At 38.4% G+C, this 18737-nt stretch overlaps 1 protein-coding gene across 2 annotated transcripts in view; it reads left to right on the forward strand.

Annotated features, from left to right (window-relative positions):
* IL6R (interleukin 6 receptor) overlaps window positions 1–12221 on the forward strand; it is a 60598-nt gene extending 48377 nt beyond the window's left edge. For both annotated transcript variants that reach the window (XM_074262154.1, XM_074262153.1), the window contains exons 9-10: window positions 1222–1312; window positions 7183–12221. In XM_074262154.1, coding sequence (XP_074118255.1) covers window positions 1222–1312; window positions 7183–7426 — 335 coding nt within the window. In that variant the 3' untranslated portion in view covers window positions 7427–12221. The remainder of the gene's footprint in view (window positions 1–1221; window positions 1313–7182) is intronic.
* The last annotated feature ends 6516 nt before the right edge of the window (window positions 12222–18737 follow it).

Consider the following 18737-nt stretch of genomic DNA (forward strand, 5'->3'; position numbering starts at 1 on the left):
AGTCCTGTAATCTATAGACTAATTGTGCTCTGTACTAATAGAAAGAATTTCTACACTGGGAGTTCCCCATACTGATGAGCTCTGTATCCTTCCTGTATTTAAGGATTATTTATGTGAGCTACCATTCTTGCCTTTACATGTGATTTAGCTCCTTCAAAACTTAATCTATATTACACAGGCATACCTTGGAGATACTACATAGTTGGTTCCAGACCATGGCAACAAAGTGAATAATACAATTTTTTTGGTTTCTCAGTGTACTAAAGTTATGTTTATATTATACTGTAGTCTTTTAAATGTGCAATATATAATGTCTAAAAATTATACATAACTTGAATTAAATATTTTTTTTTGCTAAAAAATGCCAACCATCTGATTCAGGCCAGTTTCAATGGTCTTGTGATGGAAAGAGCCATCTGCAGCCAGAGAAAGAGCTGTGGGACAGAGTGTGGATTACAACATAGTAATTTTACCTTTTCTATTGTTGTTGTTTGTTTACATTTTGTTTTCTTTCTCATTTTTTCCTTTTTTGATCTGATTCTTCATTGTGCAGCATGATAATTGTGGAAATATGAACTACACATATTTAGCATATTTTTTTGCTTGTTTTCTAGGTGGGGGAAGGGAGGGGAAAAATGTGGAACACAAGGTTTTGCAAGGGTGAATGTTGAAAATTATCTCTGCGTGTTTTGAATGAGCCTTCATCACATTATAATATTTTTATTGTGACAGATCTTGCCTTGATGTTGATGGCTGCTGAAAGTTGAGGTTATTGTGACAATTTTCTAAAATAAGATAACAGTAAAATTTGCTGTATCCTCCTTTCACTTGAATACTTAGAGGCCATCCATGGTTATTAATTGGCCTAATACACAACTTTTATGGATTAAGTTCTCTGTCTTATATGAGTACATTTCACAGGGTCCCAAAACAATCATAATAGTAATATCAAAGATTACTGATTATAGATCACCATAATATATGTGTAATACATAATAATATAATATATTATAATAATAAGGAAAATGTTTGAAATATTGTAAAAATTACCCAAATGTGACACACAAACACAATGTAAACACACGCTGTTGGAAAAATGACACCGATGCAGGATTGTCATAAACTTTCGATTTATTTAAAAAACAAACAAACAAGGCTTCAATAAAGCAAAGTGCAGTAAATGAGGTATACCTATACTTTTTCTCTTTCCCTCTTCTACAGTTCCTGGCTCTACTCACTTATCCTATACGTTCCTACTATCTGGTGGAAGTCTGGTCTTGGGAATGTCTCTATTTATTGCTATTATCATGAGGTAAGGTGGTCCCAACTGGGATGTTCTGTACCACTTGCATTCTTAATGCCCATATAACTAGGCCATTTAAAAGTAATATAGTTAACAGGTTCAGGGCCAAGACTACGGAACTGGCAAACTTACACTAAAAGACACAAATTCCTCCGTGCTCATATTTTGTAAGTGTGTTTTTAAGAAGAGGTAGCACAGATGTCAGCATGTGGTGCAGGATTTCCTTTTCAGCCATCCTTTCTCACTTTCCAACACAGTTATTTACTCACTCTGAATCTCTTTAAAAACTTAACTTGGCACTGTTTCCTAGCTTATTTAACAAATGAATGACCACCAAGGAAAAATTACAGTTCTCTTGATTTCATTTTAGAAATGTGTAAATTTTATATGTTTGAGGCTAAAAAGAAATTAGTACAGGATAATTTGGGGGTACTTCTTTATAATTTGAGAAATGGAATTGGGTAATAAATGGAAAATAAATGTAATAAACTCATCTTTCTTTCATCTTAGCTTTAGGTACGACTTTCATAACAAACTATGTCTGGAGACCAGAGTCATAATTAGATTTTTTAAAAGTCTGGAATAAAAACAGATGAGCTGAGACTGTTTAGTAGCAGTACTGAGGACAGTCAGAAGGGGGAAGAGGAGGAGGCACAGAAGACAATCTGATCTTGAGAGCATTCAGAGTTCATTTTCCCCAAAACCCTAAACTTTTAAGGTGTTGTTCCCTGCCCTTCCTCTTCCCCGTGCCCTGAGGCAAAATCCTATTGTGCTGATTATAATTTTGTTTCACATTAAACTCAAATTAAGTTTATTGAATACAGACAGATTCTCCAGTCCTTTAGTCAGCAATGAACATCCTCCTGCTGAAAGAACTTGACAATTCATCAGGGAAAAAATTAAGTTGAATTGACATTTTTATATAGAGCGTCCCCTTCTATCCCCTGTTAAGATATTTTTATCTGAATCTGGGTTTAGAATACTGGTTCTAGCACATACTATGTGACCTACTATGTTCATAGAAATTAATATTATCTATGTCATACACTTTAATTTTGATAAATATGTGCCAATTGATTAAAATAATTCCAAATTACATTTTAATGTAACTCAAGTGGCACTCAGGAGTTTTGTGGGCCACTTGAAGCTAATGGACCATGACTTTGACCCTGTGAACTAGATGATTGCTAAGATTTCTCTGGGCTTAAAATCCTATGAGCCAATAGGATTATTGAGTTAAAGGCAAGGACCAATTCAGTACTTTGTGTGAATGTTGCTAGACTGACCTCCAAAAGGCTTACTGTAGTCAGTAGTCTTCCCAACAGTACAATAGACTCATTAGAATTAAATTTTATTGTTTTTAGTTATTTTTGGCAGTTTGCTGGATTGAGGCCTGGTCTTAGAATTATAATGGTCTAGTTCTTGCCTCTGTAGAATTGAAATGCACTCTGGTTTCTGGGCAAATTCCTGGTCTCTTAGTGCTACAGCAAATTTCTAAAATTCTAAAGTTACAGATTGTTTGCTCATCTGCATTGGTGGAAGGAGTTTTAACTCTGGGAGTTCCCTAAACCAATGAAATCACATTGTGAACCTCTCTGCCCCACAAAAATAAAGGAGAGGGGAATCCTACAGTTGTTTAAATCTAATTTAAATCTTTTTGATAATTAAAAAATTTGAAGAGTTTTTAAAATCTTTATTGATCATTTTTATCTCTTGCTTCACAATGGTCTGTTCATGTCCTTTGACTACTGCTCTCCTGGAGGATATTTAAAGCTAGAAGAAATCTTTGAGACCATCTAATCCATCTCCAACCCCACCCCCACCCCCATTTTATGGATCAAGGCCAAGAGTGCAGAGACAGCCTAGAACCTACAGTAGTAAAATTTAGAATTTGGTCTGGAATCCTTTGATTCCACATCCATATGGGTGATAGGTAGCTCATGCTTGCAAATCCCTGCTACTAAAAGAGGCTGGAGTTCTGAGCTTCAGTGGGCCTAAAGCCAGTTGGTTCCTAAACCCATTCCAAGATGGGGAGCTCCTCACTCTGATAGGAGAACATGTGGTAGCAAAAGCTGCTGACTGATTTAAGCTGGAAAGGGGGAGGATTACAGCTTCTGACCTGATTAATAATGGGTTCAGGTCTGGAAGCCCTCACTGCACTTGCAGCCTGGGTGAGGTAAGTAAGAAAGATCCCACCTTTAAAAAAGAGAGAGCCCATTGGGAAACACAGGCAGGATCAATATAAGTTTTAACAAATGGGTAAAGCAATTCCCAGGGTTGACTGGAAGGATGGTGATATCCTTGGAAGAAACAGGAAAATTTTGCTCAAAAAGGGATGGGTTAAAAGGGAAAGAAAGGGAAGGGAATCAACATTTATATGCTATGTGCCAAGTATTGTGTTAAGTGCTTTATAAATATTATATCATCTTATCCTCATGACAACCTGGTGAGGGAGGTGGTTATTCCCATTTTACAGATGAGGAAATTGAAGCAAACTGCATTTAAATCATTTGCAGTCATACAGCTAGGGAGTGACTGGCTTTGAACTCAAGTTTTTCTGATTCAAGCTCAATGCTCTGTCTACTTTGTGTCATCTAGCAGTAGAACAGGTGTGGGCGTGATGACTATATCTTCCACAGACCAGTCCTAATTTGGTACAGAAAGTTTAATTGCCAGATAGTAGGGCCCCAAGGGATAAAGTTTTTTTTTTTTTTAAACTACTATTGTAGAATTGTAAAATGGGATTTTTTTTTTTAAACAGAGACCATTTTTGTACTCAAAGGAAAATATTAATAGTTGACATTCCAAGAGCACTTTTTATGGTTTGCAAAAAGCTTTGCATACATGATCACATCTGTAATCATAAAGTTGTTGAGTGGGGTACTTTTAGGTCTGGAGTCAAGAAGATCTAATTTTTTTTTTTTTAATCTGAATTTGAATCCTACCTGAGACACTTATTAGTTGTGTGATCCTGGGCAAAATGAAGATAATAATTACACCCGTTTCCTAAGTTTGTTGTGAGGATAAAATGATGTCATCTTTAAAGCTAGAAGGAATCTTTGAGATCCTCCAACCCCCCCCCCCAATTTGTAAATTTTGAACTATTATATAATTTCTAGCTATTTAAGCTTCATAATAGGTTTTGTTCTATCATATGGATGAAGAAACTGAGGCTCAGAGAAGTTCTGTAATTTTATGCATATGTCAAACACATTTGGGTTCTGTAATTCTGGGCAAATTATTTAATCTTTCACAGTGCACTGGGCAGCTCTTGCATGTATTTCAAAGCTCTGCATTGATAGAGGGAATTTCCTTATCTGGGAGTTCCCTCTAACAATGAAATCTTAAATCTAGTAAACAGGGTTAGGTTGATAAGTGTTAAAAACTGGTTCTCTGCAAAAGTAGAGGCTTAACACACTTTTTTTCTTTAGAGTTAAGTTGATCTGCCCAGGGTCACACAGCTAGGTGAGTATCCAGTGACTGAGGCTGAATTTGAACTCCTGATTCCAGAGCCAGTGCTCTATCCACTGTACCACTAGCTGCCCTTTTAACACTTTTAAGTTTAATTTGCATTATTATCATTTTGTCCCATCCCTCCCTTAAATCTACAAGACAATAAATCAAGCCTGGATTTATAGCATTTGCTATAAATTTCTGGATCATAAATGCACCTACTGAAAATAAAGCAATCTGCTCTTAAGAGCTGTTGAACAGGCTCCATTTCTGTACATGTTACTACACATTCCTGCTAGGAAGCATAGTCTGGTATTTGAATTCAGATCCTTCTTGACTTCATGTTCTCTTTTCATCACACCAAACACCTCTAGAATCTACTATATAGGAAACTGATTAGTTACATTTAGATAAGAGCTTCTCTACTATATATGTATTTATATTTACACACACATATATACATGTACATATATGTATTATGATCCTACCTTATAATTAAGATTGTGTTCATATAAATTGCCCACTGTAGAATCCCTAAAAAGAAGGAAGGTGGGGATGGTTCCATTTCTACAAAGGAGAAATTCATTGTGTGTAAATATATAGTTCAAAGAAGATGGACATAATCTGTGCAGGATTGGGATATAGCATTCAGTCACTGGCCCTGCTCATTTCTACTATCTTAATGAGATACCACAGACCCCATCAAATTTTTCTCTTTGAGTCCCAGGTTAAGGGCAAAGGCTGTTTAAGAGCCAAATAGCAATGTGGATAAAGATATCATGGAGAAATGAAACCCAAGAAAATCTATTGTTTGTTTTGAGTATTGATCTCATTCTCCTCCCCAACCAAAGCAGCTAACTTATAATGATGAATAAATTGGAATTAGAGATCTCAGCTTGGAACATTCAAAAAAGGACTTGAACGTGTGATCAGTAAAACTGGTAAAACAGTGGTTACTTTTTCTGCCTTTTATGATCTGTATCCCTTGGGCAACTCATTTATGCTTCACTTTTCTCATCTGTAAAAATGAGGGGGTTGGACTAGAGGGCCTCTAAGGTCTCTTTCAGCTCCAAATCTGAACCTATGATCTTTCTTGCCTTGCCCACTTTTCAAGGAATGAAAAATCAATGGTTAGTCAACGTATGAGTAGCAGTATGATCATAGGACTCTTAGCTAAAAGGGGCCTTTGTTCTCCTCCTCTGATATCACCGGTGAAGAAATTGAGGCTAAATCCAATTCAACAAGCATTTATTAAGGACCTACTATAGACAGCATACCAAGAGTACAAAGACTTTTTTTTTAGGTCATGTGAGCAGGATGTAGCAGAATTGAGATTTGAATTCAAATTCCTTTGTTCTAAATCCAGAATGAAAAGGAGCCAACGGGCCTGGACTGTCCATAGCATGCTCATCTGCCCCAAAATCACTGAGATACTACTGGACCTCTCTTTGGGTTACCAAGCTGTTCTTCTCAGCTACCTAGTTTGGGTACAAGGCCCCAAAGGCTGAGCACTCCATCAGAAACTGTGATCATAGAGATGTCTATCTCTTTCCTGTTTAACACAGTCTTTCCTGTTGAATGAGTCACTTTTGCCCAAATGGTGTCCACAGCAGGGCTCTATTGGAACTGCTGAAGCTCAGTAGGTTTCCCAAAAGCTGGGGAACCTGGAGGGGAAATCTCCCATGGGCTGTTTTTAAAGATGCAATTGTTGATGGGGAGGCAGGAGTATCAGTGGAGGAAGAAGCAGGAGAGCTATAGAGGGAAGGAGTGGCGCAGTGCTTTCTTGCTGTTCCTTCACTCACTCTGAAAACACTCGCAGTATTCATTTGTCTGATGTCCCATTTTGTTTTCTTTTCTAGTAAAAAGAATACACCCTTAATTTTTTTTTTCAAATTAAACAGTTTCCGTGCTGAGTTTAGGAATTGAAACCAGTTTCATAGAACTGCCCCACGAGATTTGTCTCAATTTCCTCATTTGTAAAGTTGGAGTGATAATTCTGTCCATTACATAGGGGATGATGTTGAAAGATACTTTAAAAATCATACACACACACTCCTAATTATCAAGCATTTAACAGCAACCCTAAATGATTTCTGAGGCCTTTGACTTAGAATCTTCTAGAAACAGAAAGCATTATGAAAAACTCAAGATCCCTTTAAGATCTGGATGTAGGAGAGAGAAGCTGGACTGGAAATCAGGAAGGTCTGGGTTCAAATTCCACCTCAGGCACTTTTTAGTTGCTTGATGCTGGACAAACCACTTGTGCTCTGTCTGTTTCCTCATATGATCTGACCTTATCAAAGTGATCCAGAGAGAAATGGTTTTCTTGATGTAGGGGAATAACCTCACTGAAGAATTCTTTGTCAGTACATGTAACCATCTGAGTTTCTTGTTCTTGTGTCTCTCTGTGTGTATGTATTATCAAGGTACAGAAAAAAGTCGAAGCTGACAACTTTGAAAGAAGGAAAGCCAAACATGCTCCCTCCACATTCTTTGGATCAGGTCCCTGAGAAGCCCCAATCAACCACGGTTTTGGTTCCCCTCATCTCTCCATCAGTTTCTGCCAGTAGCTCTGAGCCTACTAACATCCCAAGGCACAGCGGAAAAGACATCGAGAATCCCCAGAGTCTTTACGACATTACCAACAGAGATTACTTTTTCCCAAGATAGTTCCCAAATTTCATGGAGCACTTGGGCTTCAGGTAGGTGAAACTCCATGGCTTGAAGAAGACTGAGTGGACTCTCAAGAAAGAAGCTTCTCAATGCCATTTCAGTCTACCTGCTGATGAGTTGGTGCTTTTCCTGACTCATTGCTCCATTGGAGAAGCTGCCCTGGACTCCCTCAGAGAACCAGAATGCTTTTTAGGTCCAAGAAGAGCTTCCTGCAGTGAGGAGACAGTCGGCTGGGAGCAAATGGACTGACTTCCATCAAGCAAGAGGGAGAGTTGGGTAGGTTTCAAAACCACCAAGTCTCACGATACTCTGAGGAACTGGGCTAGTAAGCTACTCCAGAGAAAGCAGCCCCCAACACGAACAGCTATGTTCCTCCCACAGGACATATAGGAGAATGAGAATTAGGGGCCATCTTGTTCCTAAAAACAACAGGACCAAATGGAGAGAAATTACTAGATTCAATCACCAACATTGCCATGACCTCAAAGCCTATCCCTCTGCTCATTTGGACATGATAATTTCATGCACTTTCACCACCTTGTCACTTCATACAGGCAAGTTTACTTGCCCAATACATGCTTTTCACTGTCCTACCAAGATTCTTCTAGAAGAGTTATTGAAGAAATTTAGCTCTTCGAGACCTATAGCCCACTTTCAGTCTTTTTCTTGCTGTGTTGTTGTTTTGTCTTTTATTTTTTCATCCCAGAAAACGGTTGAGAATGAGGAAATGGTGCTATCTCTTAGGACCAAATTTTAAAATAATACCCTTCCCCACCTCAACACACACACACAGGAAGAGAGATAGACAGAGGAGAGACAGACAGACAGACAGAGACAGAGAATCCCCTAACCAAAGGCTATTTTAATTAGTGTTTGATCAAAATATTTTGTTATGTGCTAATTGCTTCATCCTTATTTTTGCCACATGTATATATGTATACAAACATACACTATATATATAAAACAAATCTATTAAGTATTTGAAAGGCTTGCCTTGCCCTTTCTCTAGTCCAACACCGTCATTTTACAGAGGAGGAAACTGGGACCCACAGACTTGGTTGTACAACTCTTTGGTTGACAGTGTTCTACACTCCTCTCTCCTATGCAAGGAACTGATGCTATCTTTTTTCCCCTTGATGGCAGCTAACATGTGGTAGTATCTTTTCCTAATCTAGTTAAGGCCAGCCTAGGAGATGGTTCCCTTTCACATGAACCACAAAGTCTCATTTTTACTATAGATTTATGGGGTTTTGATTGTTGTTTTGAACTGAAGTTAAGTAAGCTGGGAAAACAATATTTATGTGAATAGGGATGTGAAAAGAAAAGAACAAGCAAGAATATACTTTGTATTTAGGTTTTTTTTTTAAAGCATGTTAACTTTTCTTCTTTTTTTGAGAGGAAGAACATCCGATATTAGAATAGGGTATAAATAACTCAGGTTAAAAGCACAATAACTTTGTATAGCTGAGCCAAGTGAAAAAGAGGAAGAAGGAAGAAAACATTTTTCCTTTTTCTCATATGCTCTCCCCTCTCCAAGAGGAAGGATTCTAGTATTTTATTTTTTTATGAATTTGCTTTAAAAACATAAATAAATCCCTCTTTTCCTTTGCCCTAGAATGACCCATTAGAATTAGATCATAGAATCCTCAAGTTGAGAGGGATTTAAGAGGGTCATCTAGTTCACTTTATGTCATTTCACAAATCTAAGATCATGAAATTTGTTAGTGGTAGAGCAGAAATTCAGATAAAGGTCTCTTGACTTCTAATTCCATCATCTTTTTTATTCTTTGTTACACCTTTATCTTGAAAAGGATAAAAGAAATGATAACTGTATTTCTCTGGTAAATAATGTTATAAAATATAACACAATTACTAAGAAGAGTCATGGAAAAACACCTTGTCGCTTAGAATGATTAGAATTCTTTGGACCAAGAAAGACTCATAGGAAAATTTGTTACTTTGGGGGGCCTCCTTCCCCCACCTTTTTAATTCGTCATTAGTTCCCTCACAGGTGTTCCATATTTTCCAGCTCACCTTCTTCCCACCGCAGGCTACCCTCCTTCAAAAAAAAAAAAAAAAAAAAAAAGGCAAATTTAAAAAAAAAAAAAAAGCAAAAAGAATCATCATTTTGCTATTTGCTTGTAACACTTTATTGCTATTGGCACCGGGTAAGTGGTTTAAGTTAGCAAGAATGTTAGCCTATAGGACCAAGAGATCTGGGTTGTCTGGGGGGCTAATTAACTAGAATGTATTAGTCAAATCACTTTAACTCTTTGGGCTTCAGTTACATATCTGCAAAATGGGTCTGTTAATGGGAGAAGTTGGACAAGGCATTGTTGTTTCCAAGGTCCCGTCCAGCTCTTAAGTTTTGTGATGCCCTAGGTTTATTTGCAAAGCTGGCTTAAACTGTGAAGTTCTGAAAGCCTGTTATAGGCCAGGCAGTGAATCTCTATTCATAAGAGCATCAAGTAAGTTTTTAAGAGTGGTTGGTTGGTGGGGTTTTTTTTTTTTATGTTATCTGAAGTTTCATAAAGGTTTCTGGAACCTGAGCACAGCAGAAATAGCGTTCAGAGGAAACTTCAAAATAAGCATCTGTCTCACAAAGGATCGTTCTGTGCTTTGCAGTTCTTAAAGTATTTGAAAGGGTTTTTTTTCCTTTTTGCCCACATACAAGCTTAACAAACTCAAGCTGAGCCAAGTTAGACTAAGATGTGAAATTCAGATAATTCATTATCTCTGAGAGCCAGCAAGCTTTGATCTCAAAATGATGATTGCTTTCAGGATTACTGTAACCCTGAAGGTTTGTTTTTTGTTATTTTTTTTTAACTAACCAAAGAGCACTCCCCAACCACCTGCTTCTGTCTTTATCTCTGTCTCTCAATAAGCAAGGAGAAGTGAAGTATTTGTCTGAACCTTCTTTTTTGAATCCTATCCCTTCCCCAAGAAAGTACTACCCCAAATTGTCTTGAGATGGCAAGTTCCCCACCACTTCAGGAGCTCAAGAAGAAACTGGGTGATCATTTAGTGGGGGTCACACAAGAGGGTTCTTGCTTCAGATTGGGATTTAGCTTTAAGGTCCCTTGTAACTCTGCGAATGTATGAATCATAAGCTAGCCACTCAGATTCTTGGCTCTTGACTTTAATCTAAGGGATGCATTTTGATCAGAACTTGGGCTTCATTTGGTGGCCTTCATCCATGATGATGGTGCTAGTAACCCCACATCAGCAGCCACCTGATAAATTGTTAGACATGGACATTCACAGTAAGAGGCAACATGTCAAGAATATCTGCTTATTCTTCTAACTCTGAAGAATTGGAAACCCCTGTCTGTACAATGTACTCAGATTTTTGTGTAGCCTTGAGACTTCTTGGAATGAGAAACACCAAAGGATGTGCTTAATCAATGCTGGGCCCACCAAGCCGCTGGTAGCCCTCAGACAACTCTTTGCTCTACAGCACAGCAATGGATTTGTGGGTCCGTTTAACAAGGACAAATTGTCAGATGCCTCCTGAAGGAGACTGAAAAATTGTGTGTCTGATGACAAGCATTAGCAGGATAGGAAGGAGAAACTCCTGGGGAAGAGAGTCATGGCCTGAAACAGAACTCAAGCAAGGATAAAATAACAGTTCGGCCCGAGTAAGGACCAGGATTTCTTCTATGTGCCCAAATTCAGGGAGCCTGCGGAAGAACTGAGATTCAGAGTGGAGGTGGTGGAGAGAGGGAATGAGAGGGAAAAAGTTTTGACTCAGCCTGGCTCTCCTAACTTTTGGCCTTTTCTGGGGCCCATGACCATTCCCCACCTCTGCTTTGCATTGACATGTCTACTCCAACAATCCTTTGGGGCACCAATACTCCTACTGCATTTCAGCAACTGCCAATTACTTAATTCCAAATTTATTTTTACATATTGGATAATCTGGACCACCACAGCCAGAGCATGGATTGTGGGCAGGACCAATTGCTATGGCAATGCCCTTCTTAAGCTATGGCTGAGGGCATCTCCCATTGCACGAAGAGAAGGGCCATGGTTTCTGAATTCCTCAGTGAGCAAGCTTTCCAGAACCTCATGCTCTCCCTCTTTCACACTAAGTCATGGCCTGGGTCTGCTTCCTGACCCAAAGCATGCTTCATTTGGGTACAGCGTTCCGGAGATAATCTGAAGACATTTTACATTGGAGAAATGGCGAAAACTAATAGTGGTGATTTTGAACAAGAGCATGGCACCCTGGATTTCTACACAGGCCAATGACCAAAATGGAGGGTTTCTGGAAATTTGTAGCAGTTTCTGGAGTAGGAGGGGTGGGAAGTTGGGGGGGCTGGAGAGAGCCCTGAGCGTAACACTCAGAGCAGATGTCTATTCTAATTAGCTAATGTCAATCTTTGCATCACATTCTGGGAGCCAGCCAGCCAGAGTTTCTATGGTAACAATAACATTAATTAAGGGGCATTCTCAGTTTAATGAATGTTGCAACGTTCAAGCTTAGATGCCACTAGAAAAATGAGCCTGCTCCTCATTGGAGAATTCTAGAAGGTGTCAAAGCTACTAATGCTACAGAATTTACCTGGATGTAAATCACTAGCTTGTTTTTGTTTTATGTGTTTGGTTTTTTTTTTTTTTGCAAAATACCTCAATCTTATGATTTTTTGTGAACAGAAGTAATATTTTTCAACTGTTTAGCATTTACCAAAAATTAATATCTGTATCAATAAGAAATCTTTTCTATCTGCTGTTTTTATTTTCATATAAAGAAAATATTCAAATATTTGAAATAAACACATTTTTAAAACTTTTTATGTCTGAGATGAATTTGAACGTAGGGTTCCCGGACTATTTGGAAAGACTATAAGGACAAATGAAAGGCATTATGGTATGACAAACAAAGGGTAAACCTTAGAGTAAGCAAGATTTGGGTCCAAGTACTACCTCTCACACAGACTAGCTGTGTGACCATGGACAAGTTAAGGTTTCAGGGCGTAGGCAACGCTATAAAGCTACAAGTTGCAGAGAAATGACTTGTTTGCATGAAGGTTGGAAGAGGAATTTCCATACTGGGAGTTTCTCACACTGTAATATCACAAGTCTGGGGACCAACCAAAAAAAAATAGATCTGTGACCCAAAGTGTCACTTTTTGTAACTCAGTTTCCTCATTTGTAGGAGAAATGAAGAGTTTGGACAAGAAATAATGGCATTTATATGGAACTTTCAGGTTTTAATAATAGCATTAATTTAACATTAATTAAAATCAGTAGTCAAAAATATAAGCTCTATAAGGCAAAGGATTTTACACATATTGTCTCATTTATTCTTCACAACAGCTCTGGGAGGTAGGTACTGTTATTCTTTCCATAATACAGGTCAGGAAATTGAGGCCGAGAGAATAAGTGACTTTCCTATGGTGACACAGTAAGTATCTGAGGCAGAATTTGAACTCAGGCAATCCTGACTCCAAGTTCTGTATTCTAAACACTTACATAAGAGATATAAAAAGGTTACTAATGGGCCACATGGGGCCCACAACACTTCCAATGCAGCCTGAACCAAATTAAACTGTAATTGGGAAATATTGAACAAAATAAATAAAACCATAATTGCAGAAAAAAAGGTAAACCACTTCAGTATCTCTGCCAACAAAACCTCAAATGGGATCACAGAGTTTGATATAACTGTATAATAATCACATGGCTTAGGTCATAGGATTTCTGGAAGGATGCTTTCCTAGGCCTTGAAAAGAAGGATTTTGTGAAGGAGCCCATGACCTAGGGAAGGATTTCAATGGGAAGGAGTGCATCCTAGGCTAATTTAGAGAGGGGAAAGGATTGGACAAATATGGGAACAACCAGGGGCTCAGTTGGGTTGGAATGGGGAGAATGTGACTAGATTCATGCACGTAGGAAATCTATTTTGGCAGTTGTGAGAAATATGGACTTTAAGAAGATTTGGAGATGGAGATGTCATTAGTGGAGAGAGGAGCTCCTGGGAGAGTTATGGGAGGCAGGATTAATGTTCTCCAGAACGTGATGAAGGCCATGTGTGCCGCAGACTTGGAAAAACAAAAGGGGAAAGAAGATGGAAAAAAGATGGAGTATGAGCAAAGGAAGGGAAAACCCAGGAGGTTTTGACCTCATCTTACATGGGGAGATGGCACCCAAAGACAAAAATAAGAAAGACTTGTCTTTGCTTTGTCTGAGAAACTAGTGAGTAAAGTGGCTAAGGAGTTGGAAGATGGAGAGATCAATTAGTCAAGAAGCATTTATTAAGCACCTATTATGTGTCAGGCACTGCTAATCACCAGGTATACTAAGTAAGGAAAAGACAAGTTCCTGGTCTCAAAAAAACTCATAACTTAATGAGAGGGACAATGTGCAAACAATTATGTATCTCTATATATCTATAGAGATGTAATTATATATCTATATCTATATAGGTATAGATATATAGAGATAGAGATATATGTATAGAGAGAGACAGAGATAGAGAGACAGAGAAACTGACAGAGACAAAGAAAAACAGAGAGACAGAAAGACAGAGACAGAGAAAGACAAGTTCCTGGTCACAAAGAACTCACAACTTAATGAGAGGGACAATGTGCAAACAAGTATGCATATTTATATATCTATAGAGATGTAATTATATATCTATATATGTATAGATATATAGAGATAGAGATATATGTATAGAGAGAGACAGAGATAGAGAGACAGAGAAACACTGACAGAGACAAAGAAAAACAGAGAGACAGAAAGACAGAGACAGAGAAAGACAAGTTCCTGGTCACAAAGAACTCACAACTTAATGAGAAGGACAATGTGCAAACAAGTATGTATGTATATATATATATATATATATATATATATATATATATATATATATATATAGAGAGAGAGAGAGAGAGAGAGAGAGAGAGAGAGAGAGAGAGAGAGAGAGAGAGAGAGAGAGAGAGAGAGAGAGAGAGAGAGAGAGAGAGAGAGAGAGAGAGAGAGACAAGTTCCTGGTCTCAAAATACTTACAACTTAATGAGAGGAACAATGAGCGAACAATTATGTATCTATATCTATATCTATAATTATGTATATCTATCTCTCTATGTACATAGAGAGATAGATATATATAGAGAGAGACAGAGAGACACAGAAAGACAGAAACAGAAAGAGAAAGAAAACAGAGGAAAAGAAAGTGAGGACTAATGGCTATGTTTTTAAGGATCTCCGTTTTGCTTTCCTTCTTCTAATAGAACTTTTTTCTATAAGATTCTGACAGGAGACTTCAATTGGATAGAAAGTCATGATCTGCAGGATGTTACACAGCGAAGTGACCCAGTTTTCCTCTTTAGGAGCTAGATACATACTGGTCAAAAGAGGGAGAAAAAAAATAATAAGAAAAAAGATTGCTAATCAACTTCCAAGGACAGCGTCCCCAAGTTGGGACAGATCACTGAAACATTTGTAACAAGAAATCTAAGAAAACTCTCCTTTGATCCATGAGAATGTCACAAACCCTGTTGAGAGACTGAAGACATCTACAGACTCCTCGAAATATTACTTTTAAATAATTCAAGGAAATATTAATTTTAGATAGAGATTAGTAAAATAAAAAAATGCAATTTTATTCTATCCAAGTTACTGATCCCCAAATTTATTCAGGAACTGCTGGAGTTCTATGCAACCCATATTAAAAGCCTCTCTTCTAGGTGCTAGAATGCATAACTAAATGGCATTTTAGCCATGACTTGTATATTAAATCTGTAAAATACACACACACATACACACTCAAAAACCCATTTGTTTTACCTAAGACTTTAGTGAGTTTCACAAACCAGTACAAAGTATAAGCTACATTTAAAAGCTTCTCTGTATCTGCAGGTTGTTTAAAGCAATCTGCTATGTTCTTCACCTAGAAAAATTTTAAATAATGTTTAACTTGTTAAAAAAAAAAAAAAAAAAAAAACAAGGGGAAGTGCAAAACTCACACACAGACTCCCAGAGTCATCTTAGGCCCTTCATATCATAAGAGTTTTTGACACAAAAAGAATAGGGGGAAGGTACAGAACAGTTATCTGCAAGAGGAATCATTTTCTGGTAAAAAGTATTTTTAGAACCCAAGAATTCTATTGATATTGGGAAATTAAAATGCAATGATTACAAAATATCCTAGAAGGTACAGTTTAGAAAGCCAGGGCTGTACAAAATAAAAACCAAAGTAGTGAAAATTTGGGAAGTAGGATTGTGGAATTAACTCTCTTCAAAAAACTGACTTGAAATGTCAATGTAAAGAAAATACAGATAATGGGAGGTAAAGTAAAATAGTTCAGGGTTGAAGGGGGAAAACCCTTCCAGCAAAACCTTGCAGGGATGCTTGAAAGTTCCCTGGGGCAGATTGAAAAGCATGTGAAAGCCATCTGCTGCCTGCTTCCCTGCCCGGGCAATCAGAGGAAAACCACAGGAGAAGAGTGGCAGAATCCACGGTTTCCTTCAGGATGCCTACATGCCTACTTCTGTTTCTGAGGTCGGGTCCCTGACTTATTCTGGGCTACACAGGAAGCAGATGGCCCCAGGGTGACAATCCTGCATGGATAGTGGAGCCATGGGGTGAGAAAGAGCCAGAAGAAACCGGAGAGAGTCCCTTCCTTTTTTCTTACACTGTAACTGTTAGGCTAGTAGGGCAATGGTATTCATACCAGAAGAACTTGTGCTGGCAGATGGTGTTTTAAACCAGGGGACACTCTGTTCCATGAACAGTTTCTAAGAAAGCTGGATCAATGATATTGCATCAAGGCACAGATACCTCAAGGCTGGCTTTCTATCCCATACAGATAGAACAGCCTGACAAGTAAATCCCTTCCTCTCCTTAGATACCAGTTTTCTTCCATAATAAGCAGTTATTAAGCTTTCTTTTATTTCAGGTACCATGTGAAGTCAGAGGTCCTTTCCAGCTCCAACATTCAGGGATTCTATCTGGCCCAGAGAGTGGGCACCAAGTCAAGAAATCTGGGGGTCTACTCTTAGCTTTGTTGTCTTTGGGCACATTGATTTGGCTTCCTTGTTTGCCAAATGGGGACGAGACTACTTGAATTACACACACACACACACACACACACACACACACACACACAACACACTTTTTTTTTGATGAGGTAATCAAGGTTAAGTTAACTTGCCCAGGATCACACCTAGTAAGTGTCAAGTGTCTGAGGCTGTATTTGAACTCAGATGTTCCTAACTTCAGGGCCAGTGCTTTATCCACTGTGTCCCTTAGCTACTCTTAGACCAGGAGACTTTTCCCACTGGTAACCCCTTTTCACTTGAGAAATTTTACATAACCTGGTATAAAATAGTATACAAATCAAACATTTACAATAATAATATATTATAGTTATATGTTATATATAATATGTAATGATAATAAATATGATTTCATGACCTGCACATTCAATTACAAGATCCCTTATGGGGTCTTAAACCACAGCTAAAGAAACTGGGGACTAGATGAACTCTGAGGTGTTTTCCTAACTCTAGCACCTTAGCCATTGTATGGTTGGCCATGCTGGAAAATCAAAAGCACCGATGAGCTTTTTAGTTATAGTGATGCACTTTTAAAACAGCTAACTCTCAATTAAGCAGCCTTGTTGAAAAAAGGAAGGGAAAGGCTCAGGGATTTGCACCTCCTCCTGGGTGGGCTTGATTTGGATACCTATGTTTAAATATCTTCCCCATGTGCATGACAGCCTCCCACTTTCTTTCTGAAAGCCACTCTTCTCTTCTTCAAATGAACTTTTTGACTCAGCTACTTCCTAACTGAGACCAAAATAGCTTTAGGTGGTGACCTAAAAGGTGATTGAATCAAATCTTGTCAGTGAAGCCAAATGTCACAGCATAAATGAGAGGGTATATTCATCTCTGTTGGGATGAAGTTGTTCCAAGTGTTAAAAATAAAGTAACCTTCCTCAGCAGGTGCTCAAAGAGGGTGGTTTTTGTTTTTTGGGTTTTTTTTGTTTGTTTGTTTTTTTAACATATGTTGCAATTAAGCCTCAGTTGTCAAATGAGATATTTGTAAAGTATTGAGCCTGAAACATAGTCGGTGCTTAATAAATGTTTGCCTTCCCTTCCTCCAGAGATGAATATATAGAGAGTTGACACATTAGCTATGGGTCCTGGCCCAAGTATGACTAGGAATTTTTTCACCTGGGGCAAAATTTTTGGAGGGAAGGTCATAGGAAGGATAGTCTGAGCTGGAGTTAAGCCGAGGTGGATTGTAGGCAGAGGATGGACTCTTATCACTGTCCCTCCCCAGCTTTGCTTTTTTAATCACCTGCTCTTCTGACTTCTTTCTCTATCTGACCCCCCTGGAACATCAGATTTGTGAAAAGTCACAAGATGAGAAGCACCAAATTAATGGCACCTTGGAGGGTGCTCTCAAGAATAGAGTTTGCTTTTCTTTTTATCCTTTCCTTTTCATGTTGATAAAAAACATGGAAAAAGCCCTGGATACGCTACCCTAGTCAGTCTCTGGACCCCCAAAGTAATCAACGATACTCTGTATACTCCAGACAACTTCATCTTGGGACTTATCTAAGTTAGAGATTCTTAACCTTTTTGGTGTCGTAAACCCCTTTGGCAGTGCAGTGAATCAGCCCATGGATTCCTCAAAGCACTTTTAAAAAATGCATAAAATAAAATATGTCGGATGACAAAGAAACACATTTTATTAAAATTGTTATTAAGTCTTTTTTTAAATACACAAAAACTCAGCTTATGGACTTTTGTGCTAAGTCATAAAGGGTTTGCTTCTGTTTTGCTAGAAGAAACTACAAAGAGAAAAATCACAGACCTTAATATATTTGTAGTAAGTAGACTGCTGGAAAACGTCTATATAAAGTGATTTTTATATGATTCAAGTTTATCTGTTGACATAGGTAAGGGAAGAGGGAGACAAGAGCAGGCTGCTCCTGTGGACGGAGGGGTTCTATACATTCAAGATGGGAGCTTGGGACAGAGAATTGAGAGCAGAAGGAACATGTGGTGGTGAGGCCGGACATCTGGGGGCCAGAGAGGAGAAGATGAGTGACTTCTGCTTTCACTTGGAGAGTTTTTTGGGGGGCTGGGTGGGAACATTGAGCCAAGTGGTGGAGCAGAGGGGAGGGGCAAGGAAAGAGAGACAGAGAGAGAAAGAGAAAGAGACAGAGACAGAGAGACAGAGACAAAGAATAGAGACAAAGACAGAAACAGAAAGAGACAGAGACAGAGACAGAGAAAGAGGGAGGGAGGGAAGGAGAGAGGGAAGGAGGAAGGGAGGCAATTATTCAGTTAT

This window comes from Sminthopsis crassicaudata, chromosome 4 (genome assembly GCF_048593235.1).
Source record: "Sminthopsis crassicaudata isolate SCR6 chromosome 4, ASM4859323v1, whole genome shotgun sequence".
NCBI classification, from domain to species: Eukaryota; Metazoa; Chordata; class Mammalia; order Dasyuromorphia; family Dasyuridae; genus Sminthopsis; species Sminthopsis crassicaudata.